The sequence below is a fragment of the Moschus berezovskii genome, chromosome 15 (genome assembly GCF_049115385.1).
Source record: "Moschus berezovskii isolate FMDL1 chromosome 15, NW_MosBer_1.0, whole genome shotgun sequence".
In the NCBI taxonomy this organism is placed as follows: Eukaryota; Metazoa; Chordata; class Mammalia; order Artiodactyla; family Moschidae; genus Moschus; species Moschus berezovskii.
The window spans coordinates 61,461,311-61,482,590 of record NC_142474.1 but is presented as its reverse complement, the minus strand read 5'-3'; the positions used below and the strand labels follow the sequence as shown (position 1 = coordinate 61,482,590).

The window sequence follows — 21,280 nt, the reverse complement described above, 5'->3', positions numbered from 1 at the left end:
AAATCTATAGATGATCATTTGGCCTTTGCTTGTGGGAGGATGACCATGTGATAGTGGCTTTTGTGGTACTGAATTTAAGATGATAACTTAGTATCAGTATTAGATAATTTAGTGTAGTCTCAAGTTAGAAAGTTATGCCCATACAGAATGAATTATAATTTGATTTGGTTATTTGACTCTTCTTTAGGTATATAAGCTGTGATGCATTTGAGGCCCTTTAGTTAATTCTGTTTTATTTAGCTGCAATTGAAGTTTGAAATACAAAATACAAGCACATGCCATCTGTGTAGTAAAAGTCCTCATCCCTACTTTGACATTCAGTCAGATTAAATTGGGCAAAACTATTATGTAAATGTTGACCAAAAGTAATGGAAATTACTATTTCAGGAAAGATTTTAGTGAATATATTTCACCTAAAATTTACTTAAATAGGATTCTTGCCCATATTATTCATTTGATTTTGGGTCTATAGTAGGTATTTTGTTTTTGGATCTCTTGGTGAAAAGTTAATTTTTAAAAAGATTCTAAATTAACTGTTTTAGTTTAGAAGAAAAGCAAATGGTTTTCAACTCCTATGCATTTTTAATTTGTCACAGTGGTATCTGACTTTGCCTAAATACTAGCCCATGGCATCTGTTTTTTTGGTTAAATGCCTCTGTTTGGGGAGCAAACGCTAGTAGAGATATTTAGTTTAGTTAGATTGTTACAGATAATCAGGTAGTCATTTTATTGACTTGAAAAATGTCGGCCCCTGTGAAGTGCTCATTTATTGAACCGTTTAAAGAAAAAAAAGGATCAAGACCAAAATGATTCTTCTCGTGTCTGAGAGACATGGGAGACCCTTTAATCCTGCTCTAGGTTTGTGACTCTTGCTCTTTCGATCCACACTGCAGGGTGTGCCGCAGTTGTCCCTCTGCTTGTCAGAAGAGCCAGAAGACCATATTAAGGCTGCTGCCGCCTGGGCCCTGGGACACATTGGGAGACACACTCCTGAGCATGCACGGGCCGTTGCTGTCACAAACACTCTGCCTGTCCTGCTCTCTTTGTACATGTCAACCGAAAGTTCTGAGGATCTTCAAGTGAAAGTAAGTGCTTAATTCTTCATTGTTTTAATGAAGATTTGTTAGATTTTTAACTTATTCTTATAATATGTAATTTAAAATGTTTTAATTTTTATTGTGGACATTATCCTTTTTTTTTTTTGGTAAGGTTGATAGATTGATTTTTGTCTGTGCTGGTCTTCGCTGCTGCTCTCAGACTTTCTTTAGTTGCTGTGAGCGGAGGCTACCCCAGTTGTGATGCGTGGGCTCTAGGGCACTTGGGTTTCAGTAGTTGCAGCTGATGGGCTCACTACTTGTGGTGCAGGGGCTTAGCTGTTCCAAGATATATGTTATCTTCCTGGACCAGGGATGGAACCTGTGTCTCCTGCACTGCAGGGCAGTTTCTTAACCACTGACTGGACCACCAGGGAAGTCCAGCAATATCATTTTTCTGAGTCAACAAATAAGTTTATCAGAAGAATTGAGGTGACTCTTTGAAAACGAACTACCCTTGTCTCTAAAAATCAATGATAAATTTTAAAGAAAATTCTGTCTGGGTACAAAGTTGTTTGTAAAACAAATGTCTGATTGTTGCCATCTACATTTCTATTGACTTTTCTTATGGAATAGGAATTGAATAATAGGACTTCGGAGGTAAAATTGGCCAGAGAGAACTTTAGTTCATTTTAAATTAAAAATTAAGCCTAAAAAAATTTAAAAGGAATGCCTCTCCAAAGGCATTCCTGAAGCATGAGTAACGAGTGACCGCTCCTAATTCCAAGTCTGATCTTTTAGTTATGTCTTCTATTTGTTCCTTGAAAGGAAAATGACCATAAGATTCCCAAAATTAAACATTTAAAAATCTTGTATTAAAAAAATGAGGATTTGTGAAAAAAATGTTACTAATCACTAAAACGGTTCATTAAACATGAATATAAAGTAGGATGGGTTTTAAAAATAATTTTAGAATTTCAAAGAAAGAAAAATGTTTCCCAACATACTCCCTGTTAGGAAAACATGTAACTTCTTGAAAGCAGCTCTCAGAATTAACTTGGGTTGAGGGAAATACACAAAAAAGACAATAATTCAAAATAAAATGAACAGTAAGTTAAATTACTCTTAAATTTGAAGGAAACAATAAAGTAACAAATAGGAAAACACATTTTACAACAACTTTAGATAGTATAATGGGACAGGAAATCTATTTGAACTGCACAGTTTGAGGAACTCTGAAAGCTATCGAGTGAGTCATTTATTTGATTTATAAATTTTATAAAAGTGAATTTATGTTGATTTGATTATGTTTACATGTTTTTTCTCTACAAACTCATTGAGGGAAGTTGATTTCTAAGATTAAGATTTCTAAGATTTCCATTTTTATAAGGCTTTCTAGATCAAAGCAATGATTTAATAGATTTCTATTACTTGTCTCCAATGTTGAGTCTATTCCTTGGCACAGCATGCTAGATGGTAAAACTGGTAATGTGCTAAGGTCTTTTCCTGTGTAACAATTCTGTGATTCTTTGACTTTCTGGTGAGAAACCACAACCCCATTTCCAGTTTTGAGTTGTCTAAATACAGATGATTTGCGTATGTGTAATTGTGACCTATGTATGTCCTTCTCTTTTCACCTCAAATTTCTTTAACCCATTATCATCATTGCCTTTCTTTCTCCCTCCCCCTCCCCCTTTCCTACTCCCTCCTCTTCCTTCTTCCTTCTCCTCACTTCTCAGCCTCCCCACCCTTACCTCCAGTGATCCAGGGAAATAAAAGAATACATCAGCTACAGCATGAATAATTAATAGCAGAGTAGATAGTAATTATAGTTAGAGAAACCCTAGCAAATAGTCTCTTGCTGCTGCTACTGCTAAGTCACTTCAGTCGTGTCCGACTCTGTGTGACCCCATAGACGGAAGCCCACCAGGCTCCCCCGTCCCTGGGATTCTCCCGGCAAGAACACTGGAGTGGGTTGCCATTTCCTTCTCCGATGCATGAAAGTGAAAAGTGAAAGTGAAGTCGCTCAGTCGTGTCTGACTCTTCGTGACCCCCTGGACCGCAGCCTACCAGGCTCCTCCATCCATGGGATTTTCCAGGCAAGAGGACTGGAGTGGGTTGCCATTGCCTTCTCCAATAGTCTCTTAGGGAGCACTATATACTATTTACATGCTACCAAGTTTATATAACTTGATTTTTAATGAATGTTATGATGCTATATTGTATAAATATCATTGGAGTGAAAACGGTTGATTACTTTTTGAAGTCAGATAATTTTTATTGTGTACTAGTTTAACAAAGGTGGTTTTGTTAAAACATTAAGGTTTACTAATAGAAGGTTCCTTCTACCTTTATTTGATATAATATTTACTTTCAGGAAATACAGTGGCTATTACATTAAAAGTGATTTATCAATCATTATCCTGTCATCAATCTTTCCAAGGCTTTAAATCCATCCAAATATTTTCTTATTGTAGGGACTTAATCATTCTTTTTTTTTTTTTTCTTCTCCAAGGTCTCTTGGAGTCTATCAGTTGTTTTAAAGGCTTTAGCATAAAAGTCCAAACCCTTTGATTTGACACTATCTCAAAAGGGAAAAGTATCCAAGAACTTTAGGAATTGTCTAATGGTGTTTCTCATTTGTTATTCTGTAGCAGCTTTCAAATTACAAGGCCATGTTGAAGTTACTTTTGTCCCAAAGACATGTAAGCTTCTGTAAGCATTCTCTAATTGGTTCTGATCCAGGAGAGCCCAGGAGCAGCCCCTTGAAATTTCTTGCACATTTTCGCATGGTCTTACTATCTGCCTCTACCTGTGTAATTTCAAATGCCTTATGAAAACTGAAAAAAAAATGTATCTTTTATATAATCACCTTACCTACATATATTTTGAAAATATTCAGGCAGTTGCATTTTCATTTGTTTTGATTCAGCGGTATTAGGTGGAATTAGCTTGGCAGTTGAATGGTTATAAAACTATTCAAATAGTTATAAGATTATTTCTAACATAATTATTTAAATATTACATTCTTATTGTCTTGGTTGTTCCCCTTTGTTTTTAGCAGCTTTATTGAAATATAACTCGTAAATGGCAACCCACTCCAGTGTTCTTGCCTGGAGAATCCCAGGGACGGGGGAGCCTGGTTGGGCTTCCGTCTATGGGGTCACACAGAGTTGGACACGACTGAAGTGACTTAGCAGCAGCAGCAGCAGCAGCAACTCGTATTCCATATAATTTACTCATTTTAAACTATATAATTCAATGGTTTAGTGAAGATTCACAGGTGCTGCCATCACCACAGTCTAATTTTAGAACATTTAATTTTCCCATTAGCTGTCACTCCATGTCCTCCCTGTCTAGCCCCAGGCAATCATTATTTTACCATCTGTCTTTGAGGATTTGCCTCTTCTGGACATTTCATTTAAACAGAACCACACAATATATGTGGCCTTTTGTGCCTGGCTTCTTTCACTAAGTGTAAGTTTCAGGGTTCATCCATGTTGTAGCATATATCAATATTTTGTTCCTTTTAATTACCAAATAATATTCCATAGTATTGATATACCACATTTAGCTTTTCTATTCACTGCTTGAACCTTGGGTTGTTTCTACTCCTTGACCATTATGAACAATGCCACTATGAACATAACTGTACAAGTTTTTGTGTGGATGTATGTTTTCATTTCTCTTGGGTATATACCTAGGAATGGACTTGCAAGGTCATATGATAACTCTTTTTAACATTTTGAGGAACTGCCAAACTGTTTTCCAATGTAGTTATACCATTTTGATTCCCACCAGCAATGTATGAGGGTTCTAATTTTCAACATCGCCATCACTCATTACTGTCTTTGTTTTTAATTGTAGCCATCCTAGTGGGTGTGAATTCGTATCTCATTGTGGTTTTGATTTGCATTTGCCTGATGGCTAAAGATGCTGAATTTTTTGTGTGTGTGTGCTTATTGGCCATTTGTATATCTTCTTTGGAGAAATGTCTAATCAGACCTTTGGCCCATTTTTAAATTGGGCTATTTATGTTTTTATTGTTGAGAATTTAAGGATTCTTTACATCTTCTGGATATAAGTCCTTATCAGATGTATGACTTACAAGTATTTTTTCCTATTCTGTGGATTGTCTTATCACTTTATTGATAGTATTGTTTACAACAAGTCTTTAAAAAATTTTAATGAGATTCAGTTTATCTTTTTTTTTTTTTTTTGGCTCCTGTGCTTTTGAAGTTATATATGAGAAGACTTTTCCTAGCACAGAGTCGAGAAGATTTACTCCTGTGTAACCCCCTCATTTAAATAACTATAGCTCTTTGGTCAGAATACTTTCAGAATAAAATTAACTTTTGAATAAAGAAGCATTTTTCATTTTAAGCAGTTTTCAAGAGAGATCATTCATTTGCAACAATGAAAGCAACAATGAATAATTTTTTGTTACTCCTTTCATTTTCTGTGAAAAACAAAGTGGCATCAAGTGTTTGTCTAGAATTGACAATTTTGTTTTGCTAATTACTATTCTTATGTGTATTGTTAATAGGAAAAAAGGGTAGTATTGCTAATCACTCATTGTGGTTTCTACAAGAGCTTTGATCAGTGTGGCTAGAGTTAGTTTTTAGAAATGACAGAAAAATTAATTAATGTATAATTATAGATGCTATGCTAGTTTGTAGGAAAACCAGGCTCAAACCCAAGTTGCCCTACATAGATAGTCCATGATTCCTTCCCTAACATCATCATGTAATATTATATATGTCTAAAGATAAACACTAACTACTAAATGCTGTGACATTTAGAAAAATTCATAATCTCTTATTCATTATTTCGAAGTAACACATGACTTGATTTTCTGACCTAGGTAAAGAAAAGGATTGTTGACCCCACATAATTTCTGTACAATTCACAGAATAAAATTATAGGAACAATTTTATTTCACTCACAGCCATAAGTCACGAAATACAAGTCATATTTTCTAAAGGCTTATACATTTTAAACCCAACATATAACATGATCTTGTATGTAGAAAATCCTAAGGAATACACACAAACACATTCACTAATACTAGAACTAGTAAGAGTTCAACAAAATCACTGGGTAGAAGATAAATATGTAAAAACCAACTGTATTTCCATATTCTAGTAGTGAGTAATTCAAATATGAAATTAAGAAAATAGTTTCATTTATAATAGCATCAAAAGAATAAAATATTTAGGAATAAATTTAACAAAAGAAGTATAAGACTTGTACACTGAAAACTATAAAACCTTGCTGAAAAAAATTAAAGAAGATCTGAATAAATGAAGAGACATTCCATGTTCAAGGATTGGAAGGTTTGATGTTGTTAAAATGGCAATTCAGTATTGTTAAAAATGATCTATATTTTCAATACAATCCCTGTCAAAATCCAGTTGTCTTTTTTCCTCAAAAAACTTGAGAAGCTTATCCTGAGATTCATATAGGAATGCAAAGGACTTGAACTTGCCAAAACAATCTTGAAAAAGAAAGACTTACGCTGCCCCATTTAAAAACTTACTATAAAGCTACACAAGCAAGATGCTTACAGAAAGACTATATATATATCAATGTAGTAATCGAATAAAAAATCTGAAATGGACCCTCTTATCATCAACTGATTTTTCATAAAGGTGCCAAGGCAATTTAATGTTAAAAGATAGTCTTTTCAGCAAATGGTACTAGGACTATATCTTCAGACAAAAATATTAATTTGGATCCTTATCTCATACCATACACTAGATTTAACTAAAAAGGAATAATACTGATAGATCTAAATGTAAGAATTAAGATTATAAAACTCTTAGAAGAAAACATAGAAGTAAGTCTTTTTAGCCTTGGAATAGGCATTGATTTCTTAAAAATGACACTTAAAGCACAAGTAATAAAAGAAAACACTGATAAACTGGATTTCATCAAAATGAAAAACTTGTATGCCTCAGAAGACATTACTGAAAAAATGAAAAGACAAGCCACAGACTGAAAAATTACTCGCAAATCATATATTCATGCAAGGATTCGTATTCAAAATATATAAAGAGCTCTTACAACTTAATAATAAGAAGATACATAACCTCACTAAGCAACAGACAAAAATGAATAGACATTTCACTGACAAATGACCAATCAGCACATGGAAAGATTCTCAACATCATTAGTCACTAGAGAAACACAAATCAAAACCATAATGAGATATTACTTCACACCCACAAGAATGGCTATAATTAATAAGACAGAAAATAACAAGTGTTGATCATCCTATGGAGAATTGAACCTTCTATACTACTGGTGAGAATGTAAAATGTTGCAGTCATGTTGAAAAACAGTTTGGTAGTTTCTCAAAATATTAAACATTAAATTTACCATTATCACCCAATAACTCTACTCTTCAGTATTTTCCCAAGTGAAAAAATTTGCATGTGAATCTTCATAGCAGCATTATTCATATTAGCCCAAAGTGGAATTAACCCAAATGTCCATCAACTGGTAAATGGATAAATAAAATGTGATAAATCCCTGTAATGGAATACTATTTGACAATGAAAGGAGTGAAGCACTGATATGTGCTATAACATGGATGAACCTCAGAAACATTAAACTTAGCAAATGAGGCCAGAACCAAAAGTTAACATAGTATGATTTCATTTATATGGATGGTCCAGAAAAGTAAAATTTATAGAGACAGGAAGTAGATTAGTAATTGTCTGGGGTTGGTAGGGGTAAGTGGAGGAGGGAATATGGAATAACTATAAATAGGCGTGGGGATTTTGGGGATGATGAAAATGTTCTAAAATTAGATTGTGGTGATGGTTGCCCAACTCTGTAAATTTACTGAAAATCCATTGAACTGTGCACTTAAAATGAGTGAATTTATGGTATGTAAATTATATCTCAATAGTTTTGTTAAATAATCTTAAGCCCAGATATTGACAAGTAAACAAAATCTCAACTAATATACTAATATTTGTTTCATGCTGGATAATTCAACTGATTATTATTAATGATTCAGTTCAGTTCAGTTCAGTCGCTCAGTCATGTCCGACTCTCTGCGACCCCATGAATCACAGCACGCCAGGCCTCCCTGTCCATCACCAACTCTCAGAGTTCACTCAAACTCATGTCCATAGAGTCGGTGATGCCATCCAGCCATCTCATTCTCTGTTGTCCCCTTCTCCTCTCGCCCCCAACCTTTCCCAGCATCAGTCTTTTCCAGTGAGTCAACTCATCGCATGAGGTGGCCAAAGTATTGCAGTTTCAGCTTTAGCATCAGTCCTTCCAATGAACACCCAGGATTGATCTCCTTTAGAATGGACTGGTTGGATCTCCGTGCAGTCCAAGGGACTCTCAAGAGTCTTCTCCAGCACCATGTTCAAAAACATCAATTCTTTGGCAATTAGCTTTCTTCACAGTCCAACTCTCACATCCATATATAACCACGGGAAAAACCATAGCCTTGACTAGACAGACCTTGGTTGGCAAAGTAATGTCTCTGCTTTTTAATATACTGTCTAGGTTGGTCATAACTTTCTTTCCAAGGAGTAAGCGTTTTTTAATTTCATGGCTGCAATCAGCATCTGCAAGTGATCCTGATATAGAACTTTATAGTCAAAAATCAAGTATATTTCTTGATGAAGGATAGTAAAGCTCAGTGAATTTCTACTGTCATTAGAGTTCTTGATTAATAACTTGACAGTATATCACCAACTTGGAACTGTTAGGATTGGGGTAAAGCTGTCTGGTATAGTGAATGTGATCTCCACTAGCACATTAGTAGACTTTATCACCAACAGCTGTTAAGTTCATCATAAAGCTCTTCATTTCATTTTCAAACTTCAGAACACAAGACATGACTTTTTGTCAAGCTTTCATTGATTACTTACTTTGGTATGTATTTTGCTTGTATTTCAATAGAGTAAAAAAGCCATAAAGAATATCTTACAAAAATGCACCTATTTACCAGCTCTTGAACCATTTCTGTATGATGCTCCTCCCAATATTCTGAAGCACGTGGTTGGACAGTTCAGTAAGGTAAGACATGCTCTCTTAGCCTGGAAGTGGGGAAAGAGAATTAAAACGAGGTATTAACTTGCATTGTTTTGTTGGGTCAGTGTTTTCTTCTGTAAGATGGGGGCAGGGTTTTACTATTTGATTTTACTGATAATATAGACAGGGAGGGTAATATAGGTTAATAAAATTCACACATAAATAATTCACACTTTCTTCTTCATCATGTTTCCTCAGCCTCTGTACTGTCTTTTTTGTGTTCTTGGAGAGTAAAAGAGTCAACATGTGAAAACCTCATAACCCTTTGGTAGTTTTCCTGGTGTCTCTTAGTCTCACTCAGCTGGGAACAACTGCAAAGATCCCCACAGTATTTTTTGTGAAATCCATGCACTTACCAGAGATGCTTCCAGACAGTCATTTGGAATGTATTGGCTTATTTGGTAACCACTCTTGAACCAGCATATCTGTCATGTTTCTTAGCTCACTGCAGACTCAAGATAGTAAGGTGGAAAGGTCAAGCTGCTGGATGGGGTTCAGCCAGAGGAACTGACTACTGACAGCTGAGGCCAACCGAGAATGTGTGTGTTCCCACAGCCGTGGATGGCCAGGAGGGGGACCCTAAGTCATCAAGAAGTGGTCAGGTTGTGTTCAGGTTGGATTTAAGAAAATAGGGTCTTTGAAATTAGTATCTCGGTGTGGCTGTGAGCTCAGGCTCTGGAGCTGGGTTGCCTGGGTTTCTACTAGCAGCAATACCTTTAATGACATCTTGACCTCTCTAAACCTTAGTATAATTACTCATAGACTGGGGCTAATAAGAGAACCTATTTTATAGGGTCATTGTAAAGATCAATGAGTTGTTATATGTATAGAGTTTAGCCTAATCCCAGGCACTCAAAAAAAAAAAAAAAAAAAACCCCACAAAACCCCGAAAAGTTGTTTTTGAGAAATAAAATATAAAAGTGCTAAAGGTTGATTTTAAAAAATTAATAAAAATGAATGGGGCCAATTTCACTTGAAGTGTCAGTTATAAGGCTGTGTAAAGGAGGTACTACTGTTGTGTATTATATTTCTACAAATAATAAACAGAAACTGTATGTTGTTAAAATGTTTAAGCTAGGCCCTACAGCTGAATAGGTCTAGTTTTAGGTATTCCTCTGGAAGATCATACTGTCTTTGACTCGTTTCTGTGATCTCCAACATCTTGCTGCCCCTTAAGCACCATAGTCACTGGATGGTAGAAGGTTTTACATTGCTGAAGCCCCCTCAGGGTACAGCTCTGTGTATCAAACACCTGTGCTCTGTCTTCTTCCTTCTAAGAAAATAATAAGGGGACTTCCCTGGTGGTCCAGTGGCTAAGGTTCTGTGCTCCCAGTGCAGGGGGCCCAAGTTTAATCCGTGGTTGGGGAATTAGATCCCGTATGATGCATTGAAGAGCCCACATGTTGCAACTAAGACCTAGCACAGTCAAATAAATATGTTTTAAAAAAAGGAATTAAAAAAAAATAAAATAATCAACCTTTGTTTTCTGGGTGCTAAATAAGAGAGCAACCAGCTAATTTGATCAGCTAAGAGGGAGGAAGGTGTAAGGGGACGAGTGGATCATCTACAGACAGTCATCACCTCTTGTGAGTAGCTGACATTATTTCTGAAAGTTTCATTTCATACTCTAATTTTTTAGGCTACCAGGAGTGAGATAATCTAGTTTTATTGAACTTGCTGTGAAAACGAACACTAGCTTGAACTGAGTTCAAAATAAGTCACTTTTAAAGTAAGTCAGTGGGATTTGTGGAAATTAGCCAAGATAAAATAAAACACAATACCGCATACCACATACTCTTATAAGTGTGCCTTTAGGAATATTTGCTTCAGGTAGAGTTTTACCTTTTCTTAATCTAAGGATCCAGAGCACTAGAAAAGAGAGAGGAAAGCAAGGCAGAAGATAAAAAGATACTAATTTGGCCAAACAAAATATTTAAAGCCTATAGGCATTTCCGTTTTTTAGAAACTTGCACACTTAGTGTCATCTTTTATTGTCCAGTTGATGTGTACTATCATTCTAATAGCAAGATCCCTTTGTAGTTTTAGTTTTGTTAAATGCCTACATGTTAAGCTTTAATGGATAGATGAAAAATAGTGAGACCAAGTTCTTTTTCAAGGAACTTTATAATTGAGCTGGGGGACTGGATGGAACAATCAGAAAACACTTCAATGTGCTAAACTTCATGATAAACTTTTTAAATTTTTATTTTTTAATAGCTTGTGGGATCTTAGTTTCCTGAGCAGCGATGGAACCTGTGCCCTCTGCAGTGGAAGTGTGGAGTCTTAACCCCTGGACTACCAATGTGGCAAATGCACTGAAAGGGGTCTAACAGAATGCTTTGAGAGAAGAAATGTACCCAGCTCAGCCTGGGAAAGAGAGTAGGGATGTCCCAGAGAAAGTTCCTTAAAGGAAGTTAACCCGAAGTAATGGGAGAAGAGTATGGAAGGCAGAAGGGATTTTGAAGAGGAGGAAGCAGCATAGGCGAAGCAAAAAATGGTTCCAACGCACCCTTTGAGGTTATTAAAACAAAATTTAGTGTAGAGGTTGGTATAGAAGGACTTCAGAGAGGTATTTCGGACCTGAGTCACAGAAGACCCTCTGCACCTTGTTAAGGAGCTTGCCTTTAACTTTGGAGAGACCTAGAATGGCTGTAAGCAAAGGATGGCCACTGTTTTATATCATACCTATACGGTTGGATCTCTATTACCTTTGCTTCTGTTCATTGTCTTTATTCCATCTCCACAACCTACCAAGTTGACATTTCCAAAAAGGCTGCATTTTTCTTGCAATCATTGGCAAATTTAGGCTCATTATGTTCCAGGTATATTAGACATAAATTCTCTTTTTCATTTCCTCATATACTATTGCTTTTCAAGAGTGAGAATTCAGCTTGGAAAAGAAAAACTGACACTTTTATGTGCTTCACTTTTCAAGGTGCTGCCACATGATAGCAAAGCTCGACGACTTTTTGTAACAAGTGGTGGACTTAAAAAGGTGCAAGAGATAAAAGCAGAACCTGGATCTCTTCTTCAAGAATATATCAACAGCATTAACAACTGTTACCCAGAAGAAATAGTAAGGTAGGAAAAATGGACTTTGGGAAGGTCAATGTTATTCTGTTTTTCTATTCTCAAATTGAGATTTTTATATCCACTATGCGAGATTGTGGACTTTGAAATAGCACAGAAGACCAAAGTATACTTCTGCTTCTCCCTCAATCTCTTTTATCCTTCAAATTAAATGATGTTCTGATTGACACACACTTTTCCAAATGAAACTGAAGTGTCATTTGAGACATTTCTATACTAATTTAATATGTGCTTTACTAAAGAGTACCCAAATACAGAGTTCAAAGTAAATTATCAACTGTTAATAGAAAGTGTTTGATTTTCTTAGTTCCCTGCATATTGTTTCTCTGCCTTAAGCTCACATTCATATCAATGAGACCATTATTACAAATTATTGCTATTACAGATAGAAAGAAGATGTTGATGGAATACTCAGTTCAGTTCAGTTGCTCAGTCATGTCCTACTCTTTGCGACCCCATGGACTGCAGGATGCCAGGCTTCCCTGTCCATCACCAATTTCTGGAGCTTGCTCAAACTCATGTCCATTGAGTTGGTGATGCCATCCAACTAGCCTCTGTCATCCCCTTCTCCTCCTTCCTTCAGTCTTTCCCAGCATCAGGGTCTTTTCCAATGAGTCAGTTCTTTGCATCAGGTGGCCAAAGTATTGGAGTTTCAGCTTCAACATTAGTTCTTCCAATGAATATTCAGGATTGATTTCCTTAGGGTTGACTGGTTTTATCTCTTGCAGTCCAAGGGACTCTCAAGTGTCTTTTCCAACACCACAGTTCAAAAGCATCAATTCTTCAGCGCTCAGTTTTCTTTATGGTCCAACTCTCACATCCATACATGACTACTGAAAAAACCATAGCTTTGACTAGACGGACCTTTGTTGGCAAAGTGATGTGCTTTTCAATATGCTGTCTAGGTTGGTCATAGCTTTTCTTCCAAGGAGCAAGCACCTTTTTAATTTCATGGCTGCAGTCACATCTGCAGTGATTTTGGAGCCCAAGAAAATAAAGTCTGTCACTGTTTCCATTGTTTCCCCATCTAGTTGCCATGAAGTGATGGGACTGGATGCCATGATCTTCATTTTTTGAATGTTGAGTTTTAAGCCAGCTTTTTCACTCTCCTCTTTCACTTTCATCAAGAGGTTCCTTAGTTCCTCTTTGCTTTCTGCCATAAGGGTGGTGTCATCTGCATATCTGAGGTTATTGATATTTCTCTCAGCAGTCTTGGTTCCGTGCTTCATCCAACCTGGCATTTCATGTAATGTACTCTGCATATAAGTTAAATAAGCAAGGTGACAGTATACAGCCTTGACGTACTCCTTTCCCAATTTGGAACCAGTCCATTGTTCTATGTCTGGTTCTAACTGTTGCTTCTTGACCTGCATACAGATTTCTCAGGAGGCAAGTAAGGTGGTCTGGTATTCCCATCTCTTTAAGAATTTTCCACAGTTTGTTGTGATCCACACAGTCAAAGGCTTTGGCATAGCCAATAAAGCAGAAGTAGATGTTTTTCTACTCAGCCATAAAAAAGAATGAAATATTGCTGTTTGCAGCAACATGGATGCAACTAGAGTTATCATAATAAGTGAGGTAAATCAGAAAGACAAATACTATATGATATCACTTATATGTGGAATCTAAAATATGTCACAAATGAACCTATCTATAAAACAGGAATAGACTCACATACATAGAGTACAGACTTGGGTTGCCAAGAGTGAGGAAAGACTGGGAGGTGGAATTAGGAGACATGAACTATTATATAGGATGTTTAACAACACGGTCCTACTGTATAGCACAGGAAAGTATATTCAATATCCTTTGACAAACCATAATGGAAAAAAATATAAAAAGAAGGATGTCGATATGTGTATAACTGAGTCACTTTGCTGTATAGCAGAGATTTGCACAACGTTATAAATCAGCTACATCAATAAAAGAATAGAAAGAGATGTTGCATGGCAAAAAGAAAGTTACTATCTGTATCTGAAAAAAATATTTATGAAATACAGATTCTTTGTAGTAATGTAGCAGGAAGCTATTTCAAGATTAATTTTTAATTTATTTTAAAAATTGGTGTATAATTGCTTTACAATATTGTGTTAGTTTCTGCTATAGAACAAAGTGAATCAGCTATATGTATGCACATAGCCTTGCACCTTGAGCCTCGCTCTCACCTCTCTAGGTCATAACAAAGCACCGAGTTGAGCTCCCTGTGCTGTACAGCAACTTCCCATGGCTATCTGTTTTACATACAGTATTGTGTATACAGTAGTCAGTGCTCCTCTCTCAGTTCATCCCACCCTTGTCTTCTCCCACGGTGGCCACAAGTCTGTTCTCTATGTCTGCATCTCCATTCCTGCCCTTCAGATAGGTTCATCAGTACCATTTTTCTAGATTCCATATATATGTGTTAATATTTGTTTTTCTCTCTCTGACTTACTTCACTCCCTGTGACAGACTCTAGGTTCATCCACATGATGACAGATGACCCCATTTCATTCCTTTTTATGGCTGAGTAATATTCCTTTACTTATGTGTACCACATCTTCTTTATCCATTCATCTGTTGATGGATATCTAGGTTGCTTCCATGTCCTGGTTATTGTGAATAGTGCTGCAGTGAACACTGGGATGCATGTGTTTTTTGAATTATGGTATTCTTGGGGTATATGCTCAGGAGTGGGACTGCTAGGTCATAAGGTAGTTCTATTTGTAGTTTTTTAAGGAACCTCTATACAGTTTTCCATAGTGACTGTACCAATTACATTCCCACCAACAGTGTAGGAGTATTCCATTTTCTCCACACAATCTCCAGCATTTAGTAATCAATATAAAAATTATTAATGAGCTATTTGACATTTTTTATAGTAAGTTCTGGACATCTGGTGGGTATTTTGTCACTTCCAATACATCTCAATTTAGATATTAAATTTCATTGGAAATACATGATCTGTATTTAGATTACATAAAGTTTACAGTTGAAAAAGTAGATATGCAAGTTGTTCCAAACACACTTAATTTTTTTCCAATAACTGAGTTGAATATCAGTTATTAATATTTTTAAATAAAATTTAATATAAAAGTCAATTCCTTAGTCATATTTCTAGGGCTCAAGAGCCACCCTAGCTAGTGGCTACCATGTGAAGTAAAGTAAGTAAGTAAAGTCGCTCAGTCGTGTCCGACTCTTTGCGACCCCGTGGACAGTAGCCCTCCAGGCTTCTCCGTCCATGGGATTCTCCAGGCAAGAATACTGGAGTGGGTTACCATTTCCTTCTCCAACCATGTGAAACAGCATGATTTTTAAAGTTTTGGTTTTTCTAAATCCACTCTTTACCATTTCTATAAAAAGTATTTACCTGTGTCTAATGCATTTATAAGACCTAGGAAGGTAAGGCCTGCTTTAAAATTTGTGACTAACTCATAGAGAAACAGTTGTAACTTCCTTGGTCTAGGAATACTTTGAAGAGACTCACTGTTTAGGGGCAGTTTTTCTCAAGGGTAGGAGGCCTTTAGGGACTTCCCAAGCGCTCAGTGGTAAAGAATCTGCCTGCCAATGCAGGAAACACAAGAAATGTGGATTCAATTCCTGGGTTGGGAAGAGCCCATGGAGAAGGAATGGCAGCCCACTCCCATATTCTTGCTGAGATAATCCCGTGGACAGAGGAGCCTGGCAGGCTACAGTCCATGGGGTTGCAAAGAGTCAGACACAACTGAGCGACTGAGCACTCACACAAGCCTTTGGTGGAGAAATATTCTTTAATGTAGCTCTTTATGTATGCATATTTGTACATGGTTATCCGTGACTGCTTGTAAGCACACTATTGAGAAAACACAGCTGTTTTATCCACAGTAACTTGATAAATTGTGGAAGAAATTAATGTAACATAAATTATGAGTTTTTAAGTCAAGCACCTGAGGAGAGATAAAGATAATTAACAAAGGATAAAGTAAGTCTTGAACATTAGGTTTTATCTGGAGAAAACACCTTAGGAGGTTTAATTATTCCAAGTGTTTTAGAAAATTTTTAATTACACTTGCTCGTTTTTTTAATCCATTTATTGTATCATATATTTATTGTTGTGATCCACATAGTCAAAGACTTTGGCATAGTCAATAAAGCAGAAGTAGATGTTTATCTGGAATTCTCTTTTTTGATGATCCAACGGATGTTGGCAATTTGATCTCTGGTCCCCTCTGCCTTTTCTAAATCCAGCTTGAACATCTGGAAGTTCTTAGTTCATGTACCATTGAAGCCTAGCTTGGAGAATTTTGAGCATTACTTTGCTGGCATGTGAGATGAGTGCAATTGTGCAGTAGTTTGAACATTCTTTGGCATTGCCTTTCTTTGGGATTGGAATGAGAACTGACCTTTTCCAGTCCTGTGGCCACTGCTGAGTCTTCCAAATTTGCTGGAATATTGAGTGTAGCACTTTCACAGCATCATCTTTTAGGATTTGAAATAGCTCAACTGGAATTCCATCACCTCCACTAGCTTTGTTCGTAGTGATGCTTCCTAAGGTCCTCACTTGACTTTGCATTCAAGGACGTCTGGCTCCAGGTGAGTGATCACACCATTGTGGTTATCTGGGTCATTAAGATCTTTTTTGTGTAGTTCTTCTGTGTATTTTTGCCACCTCTTCTTAATTATCTTCTGCTTCTATTAGGTCCATACTGTTTCTGTCCTTTATTGAGCCCATCTTTGCTTGAAATGTTCCCTTGGTATCTCTAGTTTTTTTTGAAGAGATCTCTAGTCTTTCCCATTCTATTGTTTCCCTCTATTTCTTTGCATTGATCACTGAGGAAGGCTTTCTTATCTGTCCTTGCTATTCTTTGGAACTCTGCATTCAGATGCTTATATCTTTCCTTTTCTCCTTTGCCTTTAGCTTCTCTTCTTTTCACAGCCATTTGTAAGGCCTCCTCAGACAGCCGTTTTGCCTTTTTGCATTTCTTTTTCTTGGGGATGCTTTTGATCACAGCCTCCTGTACAGTGTCACAAACCTCTGTACATAGTTCTTCAGGCACTCTATCAAATCTAGTCCCTTGAATCTACTTGTCACTTCCACTGTATAGTCATGAGGGATTTGATTTAGGTCATACCTGAATGGTCTAGTGGTTTTCCCTACTTTCTTCAATTTCAGTCTGAATTTGGCAATGAGTTTATGATCTGAGCCACAGTCAGCTCCTGGTCTTGTTTTTGCTGACTGTATAGAACTTCTTCATCTTTGGCTGCAAAGAATATAATCAATCTGATTTCAGTATTGACCATCTGGTGTTGTTCATGGGTAGCGTCATCTCTTGTGTTGTTGGAAGAGGGTGTTTCGTATGACCAGCGTGTTTTCTTGGCAAAACTGTTAGCCTTTGCCCTGCTTTATTTTGTACTCCAAGGCCAAACTTGCCTGTTACTCCAAGTATTTCTCAACCTACTACTTTTGTATTCCAGCTTCCTATGATGAAAAGGACATCTTTTTTGGTGTTCTAGAAGGTCTTGTAGGTCATCATAGAACTGTTCAACTTCAGCTTCTGGGCATTAGTGGTTGGAGCATAGACTTGGATTACTTTGATATTGAATGATTTGCCTTGGAAACGAATAGAGATCATTCTGTCGTTTTGGAGATTGCACTCAAGTACTGCATTTTGGACTCTTGTTGACTATGAGGGCTACTCCATTTCGTCTAAGGGTTTCTTGCTGCAGTAGTAGACATAAGGGTCATCTGAATTAAATTCACTCATTCTGATCCATTTTAGTTCACTGTTTCCTAAAACAGCCATCTCCTATTTGACCACTTCCAATTTACCTTGATTCATGGACCTAACTTTCCAGATCCTGTGCAGTATTGTTCCTTATAGCATCGAATTTTACTTCCACCACCAGTCACATCCACAACTGGACGTTGTTTTCATTTTGGCTCCATCTCTTCTTCTTTCTGGAGTTATTTCACCACTGATCTCCAATAGCATATTGGGTACCTACTGACCTAGGAGTTCATCTTTTTCAATGTCATATCTTTTTGCCTTTTCATACTTTTCATGGGGTTCTCAAGACAAGAATAGTGAAGTGCTTTGCCATTCCCTTCTCTAGTAGACCACGTTTTGTCAGAGCTTTCCACCATGACCCGTCTGTCTTGGTTGACCCTACATGGCATGGTTCATAGTTTCATTGAGTTAGACAAGGCTGTGATACATGTGCCTCCTGAGAAATCTGTACGCAGGTTAAGAAGCAACAGTTAGAGCTGTACATAGAATAATGGATTGATTCCAAATTGGGAAAGGAGTACATCAAGGCTGTACATTGTCACCCTGCTTATTAACTTATATGCAGAGTACATCATGCGAAATGCTGGGCTGGATGAAGCACAAGCTGGAATCAAGACTGCTGAGAGAAATATCAATAACCTCAGACATGCAGATGACACCACGCTTATAGCAGAAGGCAAAGAGGAAATAAAGAGCCTCTTGATGAAAGTGAAAGAGGAGAGTGATAAAGCTGGCTTAAAACTCAACATTCAAAAAATGAAGATCATGGCATCTGGTCCCATCACTTCATGGCAAACAGATGGGGAAACAATGGAAACAGTGACAGACTTTATTCTCTTGGGCTCCAAAATCACTGCAAATGGTGACTGCAGCCATTGAATTAAAAGGCGTTTTCTCCTTGGAAGAAAAGCTATGACCAACCAAGACAGCATATTAAAAAGCAGAGACATCACTTTGCTGACAAAGGTCCATCTAGTCATCATTGCTGACAAAGGTCCATCTAGTCAAAGCTACGGTTTTTTCAGTAGTCATGTATGGATGTGAGAGTTGAACCATAAAACTAAGCCCTGAAAAATTGATGCTTTTGAACTGTGGTGTTGGAGAAGACACTTGAGAGTCCCTTGGACTTCAAGGAGATGAAACCAGTCAGCCGTAAGGAAATCAATCCTGAATATTCATCGGAAGGACTGCTGCTGAAGCTCCAATACTTTGGCTACTTTGAAAATACCCTTTCTTTGCCATTGTATTGATACTCCTTAAATGTTTTACTGTGTTTCTGGTACAGTCTTGTGAGCTGGTGTTCTCTTCCTTGATTGTTTCTAACCTCACACACAAAGTATTCCTGTAGTATAGTTGGTTGGTGTATTAGAGATTTCATTCAAAGAATTATTTCAGATAAATATCTTACATTGAATCTTTTGTGCCTACTGTGCCAAATCTTTTCACAAAGATTTAATAGAAAATCTTCTTTTTCAGGTATTATTCCCCTGGATATTCAGAAACACTTCTGCAGAGAGTGGACAGCTATCAACCACTTACTAACTGAGCAAAGTCACATTTGTATGCTCGAATTGACAGCAGAGTATTTGTGAATGATATTTGTTAGAGCTCTTTCTAAGTATTTGAGTTAAATACATACTAATTTAGTCAATGTGAAATACTTTTGGATAACATTTTCTAAATTTATGTAACACTTTAAAAAACTAGTGGTTTGAATGTATGAGGAACTAGTCATGATCCTTTGCATAGGGTATGATGGAAAGGCAAATTTAAAAAAGACAATAAAGGGTCTTCACAAATTTGTTATTGTTTCAGTAAAGACCACACAATGCACACACTTCTAAGTAGATATAGACAAAAGAAGGTGTTCAGAAACTCTTAATTAATTTGCCAATTCCTCATGGGCACAGGCAAGGAAGACTGGCCTTGGGAAGTCTAAGGATATCCAAGGGAAGTAGTTGCAAAAGGACATAGATGACAAAGTACAAGGCATTTGAAAGATGCTGATGCTGGTTACACAAATGCATTATCTGAACACATGAACTCTATGGGTAACCTGGCAGGTTTTCCTAAGAATTTAGAAAGTTTCCTCTTCCTCCTAAGTTTTCTACCTCTCATCTTACTCTTCCCTAAACTGTTCCTTACCTTTCCTGGGGCTGGACAGGGTAGAAGTCAATATTAAACATTATACTATTGCAGACATCCCTCTCATTTTCATTGAAAGGTTTCTTCTTAGTCTAGGCCTGCTATTGAAGCAAGCAAGTAAAATGGGTCCTCAGTGTCCCCTTGTCCTAGTTTCACATTCCCAAGTTTCAAAAGTCAGATTTTCAGGGATTTAAGGAAAATTTTGAAAAGGATACCATTCGACTCAGACTTCACATGCATTTTCACAAGTGGAGCTGAAAGGAAGATAAGAGGGAGTTGTGATAAAATTTTAAATTAAAAAAGCATTAGTATTGTCCTTTTTATTTTTCCTATGTGGTGTTTCTAACCTTGGGGAATATATGATTAGATTCAGGAGTCTTGGTTAGTTGGCATGTGTGTGTCTTTTCTTTTTTTTTAATTTAAAGGGACATTCCTGACAGTGATCTACCCTGGAGGCCTGAAGAGGAAGTAAATGATAACCAGAGAGCTCCCTGGACATAGTTTCCAATCAGGTTAGCCTTCAGGTTTCCTAATTGGACTCTTTTTTTTTTTCCCCTCTCAACAGAAACCTATCCATTTAGTTTTGATATTTTCTAGATTAATCTCTGTCATCATTTTCTAATAATATGTAGCTTTGTTGTATCTTTTAAAATTTCATCAAACCCAAGATAATCCCATTTCTTTTTGCCTTGTATCAGTCTAGCAAATGTTATGGGAATGGTGAATTTCTCGTTATGTATTTTTTGCTATTATATTTTATGTTTGAAAAATTTCACTTCTTACATCATTTCACACTTACCAAATAGTTTTAAACTAAGGAAAATAAAACATTTAATGGGGTTTGAAAGGGTGCTTCAAGGTAATCACATGCAATTTGGAAAATGTATGCTATGAAATGTTTCTTGGCTTAAAGCAAAATGAAGCTTTCTTTATTCTTTGAAAAGTCTATAAGGAGATTAAAAAAATTTTTTTTCTATTTATACTAGAGGAAAAATAGCATTTGTCCTCTATTCTTCGTTATTTTCACCCCTGGTCTGAATTTTGTCAATTCCAATCCTCTGGCCTGAGCAAGCCCTGTCTTACTATTTCCCCTCCCTGGCCCCTGAAGTTTATTTGAAATTCAACTGTCCTTAGGATATCTCATTTAACTTAGATGAACAGCAATTTATTTTTAGGACTTCGGGAATAGAGTGGTTGAATCTTACT

At 36.7% G+C, this 21,280-nt stretch overlaps 1 protein-coding gene across 1 annotated transcript in view; it reads left to right on the top strand.

The window, feature by feature from the left end:
- Nucleotides 1-19,728, top strand: part of SPAG6 (sperm associated antigen 6) — a 60,508-nt gene extending 40,780 nt beyond the window's left edge. Inside the window, exons 8-11 of the mRNA XM_055428297.1 lie at nucleotides 894-1,085; nucleotides 8,964-9,080; nucleotides 12,031-12,176; nucleotides 19,406-19,728. Of these exons, the coding sequence (XP_055284272.1) occupies nucleotides 894-1,085; nucleotides 8,964-9,080; nucleotides 12,031-12,176; nucleotides 19,406-19,475 (525 nt within the window). The 3' untranslated portion in view covers nucleotides 19,476-19,728. The remainder of the gene's footprint in view (nucleotides 1-893; nucleotides 1,086-8,963; nucleotides 9,081-12,030; nucleotides 12,177-19,405) is intronic.
- Nucleotides 19,729-21,280: the final 1,552 nt, after the last annotated feature.